This window comes from Leuresthes tenuis, unplaced genomic scaffold (genome assembly GCF_036924035.1).
Source record: "Leuresthes tenuis unplaced genomic scaffold, fLeuTen1.0.hap1 SCAF_13, whole genome shotgun sequence".
Taxonomy (NCBI): Eukaryota; Metazoa; Chordata; class Actinopteri; order Atheriniformes; family Atherinopsidae; genus Leuresthes; species Leuresthes tenuis.
In genome coordinates, this window is record NW_027325367.1 from 20468281 (window position 1) to 20478585 (window position 10305).

General features: G+C 39.4%; 1 protein-coding gene across 1 annotated transcript; it reads left to right on the forward strand.

Moving 5' to 3' along the window:
* The first annotated feature begins 406 nt into the window (after positions 1–406).
* On the forward strand, positions 407–8091 carry LOC140267431 (serine/threonine-protein kinase pdik1l-B). Its single transcript, XM_072362703.1, has 4 exons — positions 407–574; positions 1026–1787; positions 2723–2948; positions 7285–8091. Exons 2-4 carry the CDS (start codon positions 1041–1043, stop codon positions 7527–7529), a joined length of 1218 nt encoding a protein of 405 aa, XP_072218804.1. The 5' UTR covers positions 407–574; positions 1026–1040; the 3' UTR covers positions 7530–8091.
* The last annotated feature ends 2214 nt before the right edge of the window (positions 8092–10305 follow it).

The window sequence follows — 10305 nt, forward strand, 5'->3', positions numbered from 1 at the left end:
CTCCTCACCATCGTCTCTATGTATTGCAATAGACCGAGGTCCAGCTAATGTACTGCTACAATGAATAATCTCTTGGGTGCGTTATATCAACGCATTTTGGCTAAGATAACATTTATAAACCTGTTTGAGCTATCAGGCATTGCCACTTTATCGTTTTTAAATGTATTATTATGACGTAAAGTCATCGTTTGTGAACACTGGCTCTTCGTCAACTATTTCTATTCCCTTCATATTCTGTTCATTTCCGTATCACAACAGGCCATGTACGGCTCAGAGCTTACTGTCGGTTGGTTTAAACAGTTCGAATCTTTTTAAGAGCTCTGCTCCCAACCAATTGTAACAAGCGTCTTAGATACGGTAGCCAATCGTGATGCACGTTTACGTTGAGCGGGACGTTCCGAAATTAGACACGGAAGTCTGTTTTGTTTGTTGACCGTCGCTTTTCTGTTATTTAACTTTATTCGATTATCAGAGACTGAGACAAGGCTAAAGTAATTCGACGTAGTACGAAACGGACTGTCACTTATGTGGCCTGCGTACGTAAGGCTTTATGATATAAACTGCTCTTGCGTGGGTAAGTCGGAAATCAAAATAACAGATCAGATCTAACGTTAGAGGATTGCGTTTCGCTTCCCTTTTTGACTAGTTGCCACAGTCAGTGTTATGTTTAACTTGCTCAGGAAGTTAACTGGTCTCGAGGGTCACTTTGAATATTTATATCATTGTATAAGTTTCTAAATTTTCATCTGAAAACCTATGGTCACTTGACATCAGCCCATGAATAACGGTTAAAGATTTGTTTTGTATTTACCTTGAGTAAAAGGTTAGCAGTAGCACAGCGGCGAAGTTTGCTAGTTGTGACTAGCTATACAATGTCATATTTTAGCTTTTAGAACCCCTGAACGTTTACCTACTGTTTTACAGAGCTGTCCATATGTTAGTTAATCAACCACTTTATTCAGCCTTTCTTTATCTATGACTTATTGATCATGCTAAAAAAAAAAAACATGTTTTGTTTTTGTCAGGCCCCCAGTTTAAAGATGGAGGAGCTGTACACCTTAGAGAAGGAGGTTGGACGAGGCAGTTATGGTGTCGTCTTTGAGGGCCATATGGCCAAAACAGGACACAGGGTGGCCATTAAACGACTCCCCTGCAGCAACCCGGAGTGTATTGAACTCTACCTGCAAGAACTGTGGGCCATGAGAACCATGGGCCATGCAAAGAACCATCTCAATGTCATCGCCCTTCACAGCTGCCTCCTGCAGACCGGACAAAGGAGCCTGAAACCTTTAAGACCAGGGAAGCTGCCTCTGCGTCTAGTTGAGAGTGTGCTAAAGGGCAGTATGGGTGGAGCACCACAAAGTCAGGAAAGAAACAACGTCCAGTCCACCACCCAGAGAAGGACTAACCCTGCCTCTAGACTTCAGGATCGGACAAACACTGCCCAGGGGGGAGCTAAGCTCCCTGACACGACTAAATCGAGTACATCTGATTCGACAACCCCACAAAGGCCTCCAAACCGAGCCAGGAAGAGATCTGCCCAGAGGGAGGAAGAGCAGCCTGGACCTCTGCGCTGCTTGGCCCTGTGGCTTGTGATGGAGTACTGTGATGGAGGTGACTTGAATCAGTACCTGCTCTCCAGACCCCCAGATGCCCAGCGTAACCATAGCGTGGTGCAACAGCTCTGCAGTGCTGTGGCCTTTCTGCATAGTTTGGGTGTCATTCATAGAGACCTGAAGCCTGACAATGTTCTGGTCTGTGTGACGCCAAAAGGCCCTGTTGTTAAGGTTGGTATATTGTTGTGGTGTGTCACTATTTTCCTCTCATATCATGGCATCAAACTTTTAGTGAAACTAACTGTTCAGAATTGAGGGAAGTACAGTACTTTTTTCTCAGTGAGTGTTTGATCTTCACAGATCACAGAAGCAAACAAAACAAAGCTAAATCTGATCTGCTGATATAAAATCTAAATGCCAAACATATCTATATCTTGGACTCTTGGACATCAAAATGAGCACTTGAAAAGGCCGATATGTATTTGTGTATTGATTCAGGACTCTAGATAAGGGCTGCAGCTACTGATTTTCTCTTTCGCTTGATCTACAAAACATCAAATGGTTGTGAAAAATGTCTGTCAAAATTTCCCCTAAGCCAAAGGTAAGTCATTATCATCAAAGCCAAAGATATTCAATTTCGCTTATTAGAAATAATGTGGCATTTGAGATGCTAAGACATTGACATGTTTGGCATTTTCAAAAGAAAAATGGAGGGGGGTAAGTTAGGCAGCCAGTTGTTACAGCGCCATGTTTTCCAAACCTTGAATTTTTTTTCTTTTGTTTACATACTCACATGTCAATAGAATGATAGAAAGCAAACAAAGAAAATCCCTATCCTAACCACCAATCACAAACTAATGAATGTTCAGTTGATTGTCAAAGAAGACAAACAAAATCTAGAAAACACTTAGTTTCTGAGAAGCTTGAATTGGCAAAATCAACAGTTAAGGGACTTTGTTTTTCAACTATTCAAACAGTTGTTGATTATTTGTTTTCCACATCTTGACATGTAGAGCAAGCCCATGTCGGTAGACTCATGTAAAGATTTAAAAGGGGGGAAATAAATGTCTTGGAGTCACATATTTAAGCAAAGTGTGCTGAAGCTTTGTGCTGACATAAGTCATATTGTGTATCTCTGTCAATTAATCTCCCTGCTCCACCTCAAGGTGGCAGATTTTGGTCTGAGTAAGATGTGTGAAGGCGTGATGGACGGCGATCGGACCAGGCAGCGCTTCTCCTCCACCTGTGGCTCTGACTTCTACATGGCTCCAGAGGTGTGGGGCGGGCTGAGCTACACTGCACAGGCAGACATCTTCTCCCTGGGTGTGATGTTCTGGGCTGTCCTGGAGAGAATCACTTTTCTGGAGGAAGGGGCGACGCAGGAGCAGCTGGGTAAGTGTAAAAAAGAGACACCAACATTACACATCATGACAACTGGCTGTTGACTGTCCTCACCAATCACAGCGCTTTCAGAGAGGCGGCAGAGGTTGAGTGTGTGGTCAGACAGGTTGACGTGTCACACTGAATCAAGTTTGACTTAATGAACTGGTACATATTAAAAATGTCAAAGACTATACATCATACATTCATCACCCATGGATAGTACAATTACCTAAATGGCGAAGAGATGAATGATGATTCATGATCATGTTGATATGGATTGTTGTACCTTGAATTCCTAATGCAAGCTGACAGTATGTAATTCAGCCTTCTGCGCTACAAAAGTAGTGTTGCTGCTGGCAACATATATCTGAGCAGTGTCTGTGGCATAGTGTCATTTTTTTTTGTATATGTTCTATTACCTCTACCCACATTTGGGCCATAATGGAGTGCATTAATATAGCATCAGCCTTCATCAATGAAGATTGGTTACATTTTGCAAAACTATAGATGAGTTGGTATTTGAGTAATGTAATTATACTTTATTTGTCTGTATTATACATTAAGCTAGACACACTCACAGATAATGAACTGTTTTTTTTCCCCAGAAAACCGCACAATTCCAGTTAGAAAGTTTGGGAGAAAAGTCGAAATTGACTTGGTTTTAGAGCTGCACTCCTTAAGTTTGGTGTGGGAACATTTTGGATGTAAGATGAACGTGGGAGGACAGCCCATTAACGGGACCTTGCTGATATATCAACTTTGATATATATAAACAATCTCACAAAAGTGGCTATGCGGCTAACCCTAAAAGCATCTGTTATTAAATGTCCTAACCACTCTAGACACTGGAGTGGGTGCATGTCGCCTGTTAAGGAATGAATGGCTCTGCTGCACAATGTTTTGTTAGCGGAACCCAAGAGTTATTTTTCCAGATAATGTGATGCTGACGTTACACATAGATGACAGTCAAAGACTGCGTAGATTTGGAATATTTGACACATTTGCTAAGGTCTAAATTAAATGTCTGTTTTTTTATTAATTAAAAGTTTTGGCCAAATTACTCTTAGGCAGTCCCTAAACTCCCCTTTCATCCACAAATCTCAACCTCTTTTAAATCAGTCTGTTTTAGGGTGTGGTGTGACCCGCTCACTCACTCCACTCCACTGCTCTGTTCCACATGGTCTGTCTCTTTTGAGAAATTGGAAGTACTCAGTAACCTTTGAAGCACATTATTATCATATGAAACAGCATGCAGTGTATAACCTAACACTTTCACACACTTGAAACTGATTTTCTTCTCTCACATTTCCTATTTCTGCAGTTCGATCAAACCATGTTGCGAGCCATGTGTTGAACTGGCCCAGGTTGTTAAAACACATCCCCACACACAGAGGAATGCAACCGCCAGCTGGCCATTTAGTACACCAGTCAAAAATCACGTTACTTATACTGGCTCTCTAAACTCTGGGTTTCACTGTTGCATCATTTCTCTGTGAAAAAGCAAAACGCAAGATTCAACTTCACACTTCTGAGGTCCAGCGAATGCAGTATGATTTGGAGTTGAAGGGAAATATCAATGATGTATCTAGATCTCTCTAATCAAACCAAGAAAAAAATTAATGTTTTGTTATTTTCCTTCATATACTGTAGGTCTTCTATTTGCATGCAGTCTGTCTCCTTTAAACCTGCACAGAGTGCATTCACTTAGGTAAAAAAGTAGGTAAATCAAAGGTGGTGCATTCGAGTCCGGCCGGGTATGGATATGTGAAGTTTATCTTGTTCCTTGGCTGCACGATTCGAGTTTTCTCACTTTTAACTTTTAGCTGTAATAAACAAAATCCAATCAGTCAACAGCAGTGGTTCAGATAATAAGATAAGATCTGATATGAATCAGAAACAGTTTTCATCGCAAAGTAGGTTTACACATTCAAGGATTTTGTTGTGGTGTGCTGGTGCTTTGTTTTCTGAATAATTGAATAAAAACAATAATTAAGAACAGTAAGTGAAAGTTAAAGTGACACAATGGAATAGATAGATAGATAGATAGATAGATAGATAGATAGATAGATAGATAGATAGATAGATAGATAGATAGATAGATAGATAGATAGATACTTTATTGATCCAGAAGCAAAATTCAAGCATCCAGTAGCAGTAACATAACATATATTGAACATACATTAGAATTAATTAATTAAGCATACACAGGTTCTGGTACTGGTAAGCATTAAAATGACAATATCATTGATCACACATATTTTTTGGATTATATATCTTGCAAGTGAAATTAGTGCAGGACTAGTCACTGCAAAGCCTACAGTCGCTGTGCAGTTCTGTTGAGAGAGATTTTGATTCATCTTTCTCTGTCCCGGTTTCCCATCAAAACCCCATGTGGCCCCACCACGTCTTAATACATGAGAGCACGGCAACTCAGTTCTGCTCTGCGCGCCGCTGTCAGAGAGAAATTAAATGGCCGTAATACAAATGTCTCATTTCATTCACAAAAATGGGGACCGACCACAGCAGCTGGCTGGGGAATATGGACTATTATCTCTGAATTTAGTGCCTGCAAAACTGCTTGAGTCACTGAGACTTCATCAGGCTGATTGACAGGGTTACTGTTGGTGGGAGAGGGGACATTTGAGTAGATTTTAACATAAAAAGCAAAAAGGAATTTAACAGCCCCGATCCTTTCTTTTAGGGAGAGGCTTTTTAAGGCTTTTTGCAGTTGATATATATTGGTCCATTATTTAACGTTCTCCTCCCTCGAGATGCACAAATCTACAGTTATTAGACAAGGCAGGATAGGGGGAAAGAAGAAAGACTACACATGCAGTGTGTAGAATCAGAGCTGACCATTAAAATAGTTCTACATGTGCTTGAGGCCTATAAGTAATCAAGAGATTAAGTACCAGTTGATGAATTTATTTATTATTTTCATGGATAATCCTCTTTGATTTCAGCACTTGATGTATTTTAGGTTTGCAACAACATTTTTTAAAAAGATTTCTCTTCATTAACCTGCAAATTTATTTCAATTTATCATGTAGTCTAAAGAAATGTAAAGCATTGACAAATGACAAATTCGAATTGGTAGTGGCCAAAGTTTTTCTTATGCTCTTTTAATTATTCTGATCAGCAACCAAGAACAAGAACTGTGGCTTCCTCTCTACTGAGGAAGAAAGTAAAAGGAACTTGGCCCAACTTGGCAAGTCTGAATAAACATATTGGCAGATGTAGCGTTGGCTATTTAAAAGGGTTATTATGTGCAATAAAACATGTAACATATAACATCCAGAGGATGTCATGGTTGGTTGAACATATAAAGGCAACACAGGAACATGCCATTAGAAAAAACTTGTTGACAGTGTTCTAAAATGTTGCTCAAAAACGAGCAGTTTTGCCTTAAAAATGAAACACGGAGATATGGACTGCCAGTGAGGTCTGTGGTTTACGGAGTCTAGACGTGACAGGGTAATATTGACATGATTTTCACTCCACCAACCGCCAGCTGTCTGTTTAGTCTCTTAAGTATTCTTGTCTGTTGTGCAAATACAACTCACAGTACTTTAGCTACCAGACTGTAGCTTGTTGTTATGAAAAGCAATAACAATGTCAGGACCTTGTTTTAATTAATTATCTTTTTTTTTTTTTAGATGTGGAAATATTAGCTCCTTTTTATTTAATTTCTGTTATATGGTTTGTGTCCCTTAAAGCTTTACGGCACACAACAAGCTCATTCCCAGTTTGGTTCTGTGGTTTTGCAGATTAGCGTGTGCCCACTTGTAATCAACTGTCCCCCTCCTCTGTCAAATGTCGATTTGCAGCACTCTAAACCCACACTAGTTTACTCTAAATGCTCCTTTGCAAGAGCCAGAGAGCCAAGTATGACCCACAGTGAATCAAGACCTCATGCATTGGACCCAAATAGAATCAAAGTCCAGTACAGCTGAGAATGGTAATTGAATTTTATGATATTTATAGCTTTGGTGAAGCCTCCAAAAAAAGTCAGAGCAACTCGTTATTACTCCAGTTTAAAAAAACAAAAACAAAAACCGACAAAGCAAAACATACTTTTGGTTTGAATGAGATTCATAACATTTATTAACTTTTATTGGTCACATTTCTCATAGAAAAAATGTTGTTGGCTGGTCATAGTATAATTTTTGATTTATAAACTGAACGATTAACTAATCACATCTTTTACACAATTTGCAGTTTCTGAAAAATATGCAAACCAGCAGTTACTGAGACCAGGGGACTCCCTGCAGTCTATGTTGCTAGAGAGAGACGGGAAGCTCCTGGATGGTAAATTATCTGGATTTCCCAAATGTTTGTTCTGTAGGTGCCTACGTGTGCAAGGGCCGCTCAGGCTGGTTGATGCCACTCGGGGAAGCTCTGTGGGAGAATGCTGACCTTCAGCTGTGCATCCCTATGAAGTTTAAGAGAGCGCCCCCGCTGCCACCCCCTCCTGGTCCAGCCATGTGTGCCCTGCTTTTAGACATGCTCGCCTCAAACCCGGATGCTCGGCCCCCAGCAGACCAGCTGGAGGCCAGAGTGCGCTCTGCTTTGAAAGTGGACTCCCACTGACACAAAGTGTGCTTAAGAGACTGTAATGGCTCCTCTGTAGCCACGATGAAACCAACTCTGGACCCTTCTGACTGCAGTTCTTCCTGCAGGAGTCAACAATAGCTGCTTTGCTGTCTCAGGATAGCGGGGATAATATATTTGTATAACATGGGATTACAGGTGCTTTTTCTTTCATGGAAACAGGAGCTCAGGTTATTAACGGTGTGGATGGTGACATAAAGGGAAAACGGGGATTAACTAGTAGAGGTCCACTCAAGCTTTGAGATTCTCTTGTCGAAAGTGGTCCCTTTGACCTCAAACCCTCTGCTTATAAAACACAGAGTCATGTTCAAACAAATCCATGCAGAGATTTAGTGGGACCCTATGTGTTTCCTGTGAGCATGCTGTGGCGCTTTGCCTTGAATACTTGACATAGAAAATCTATTTTAATCCTTGTATACAAGGTTGAACTGGGCTACAGAGGATTGCTGCTGTTTGTCTTGCAGTGTTTTGTGCGTAATATCTGCTTTAAGTTGGGTTTTGATTTTCTTCTTTGTGGACATCAAACCTTTTTACTTGTTTAAAATATATACATAGGCATATATATATATATATATATATATATATATATATATATATATATATATATATATATGCCTGATATTTGAACAGTTTGTGCTTGTGTTGTTTGCCCAGATATTTCACTGTATTTACATGTAGCATTCACCGAGACATAGGATGTCTTAAAAGATGGGGGGAAAATTAAATCGGAACAGTATAAAGCCCTACCATAAATAACTGCAACACTAATTATTTATATTAATTGTCTACACTGTATTGTTGCAGTGTGGTAGCATTTCTTCAAATAAAGTATATGTGCATAAGCTAAATGTGACTGAGAACTTTCCAAAGAGAAAAAAGAATTCTGTCTTTAACTTTTAAAGTAATTTTTCTGGGTTGTTGCATCACATAACTTTGCGTTTGAGTTTTAGTTTCCTGTTTTGTGTCTCTGCAGTTTTTTCCCCTCTCATTTGTTCCATGTGTGAATTTCCTTTTTTTTGTCTTTCTTTTTTTTAATATTGCTTGAAAATGTCTAGATTTCTTGTTGGGGCTTATTTTTATTGTAAACATTTCCTCATCATTTCACCAGTTTGTACAAAAAAAAGTTTAAGTTACGGTATATTTTGTTGGATCTGTACTTACGCCTGAAAGAGCTTGCAGCATGAGGGTCACTGTCACTAATGATCACTGATATACTATCCTCTTATGAACAGGAAATTAAAAACAGGCATTAGGAATGTTGCCGATCATATATCATATCCTCGTCACATCTACACCATTTATTACTGATCATCAATCTTAGTCACAGACTTGCAGTTACTTAAGTTTTGTTTTCACAAGCTTGGGAAAAAGTATTCTGTATTACTACATGGACTGTGTCCAGAAACTCTTAAATGGAATATGAATTAAATAAAGATGAAATTTTAAACAATGATTGGTGACATCTGTTTTGTGATTCATGAGAAACGTGTTTGTAGTCTTGTTAAAGTCAGTATGGCGATCTACAAAATGACACTGCAATAAAATGCAATGCAACGTAACCACCGATCTATTTTCTCAGTTTGTGGTGCTCAGCGGTGTCAGTTCAGACGAGAAGAGTAACCCCAACCCCCCTGCTCTGCTCCATAAATTGTTTGACACATCTGTGATCTCTCCTAGTCTCCGACAGTAGATACTTTAACTTAAAAAAAAAAGGAAGAAGTCTCCAACGATGAGAGATGATGTTAGCTGATATGAGGCCTCAGCAGTCTGAGATGTATTTTGTTAAGGTACACACATCCCCTCAATTCTTCACTGAGCTTCTTGGAGGAATAACAGGAGAGAATTTAGAGCTAAAAAGAAAATCTTTGGTGGACCGGAGGTCAAAAGGGCACTCGCACATAACATTTTGTGTTAAAGTGTGAAAAAACAAAGTTCACATCATAGTTGTTTCAGACAGAAACCCATGTACACTACGTGGGGAAAAGAAAAAATAATTCAGTGGCTGAAATCTAATTTCTTTGTTAGCTAAGTAGTAGCACCACGATGCTTTTACAAGGAGTTGATGTTAAGCGTTCAGTAGTAATGTCTTCAACATCACCTTAGCTTAGCATCAGCTTATTACAGTAAGAGGCCATATTGAATAGTTCCCATATGAAAGCTCAAGGAAGAGAATGCCCTCTTCGCTAGACAAGTGGCAAAATTAGACACCATAATGGCAATCAGTGGTTATGCTACTGGCATAATTTCAGAATTGTGCTAAATCAAATGGAAATTTAAACAAATACACCAATTATTTTGTTATATTAAGTGAGGATGGACAGTTGTAATGACAAATTTGAAGAGATATAGATCTCAAGAGTGTTTTATTTTGTTTTATGGTTATATTATATATCCATGCACCTCTATGACTATTTTGCTTTCAGGTGGTTTTATGCTACAAAATCTGAACTGGTCACTACTACTGATATTTGCCTTTAACACTTCTTCTGAGTATAACAATTGCATCCTCATGGCTTCTCTTCACCCAGTACACTACAGTTCCAGTACAACTTGAGATGTTGGTGTTGGGCAGGAAGCTGGATACTGGGAACATTTGCATGGTGTTGGAACAATTGCTTCATTTTAAACGTAAAAAACAAAGCTAACTGTTGCATTTGGGAGGATCAAGAATAAGCTGGACACTCTTTCCAGACCATGAAAAGAGGTAGAGGTGGTGAAGAGGTATCCATTCCTAGGTGTTCTTTCATTTTCATTT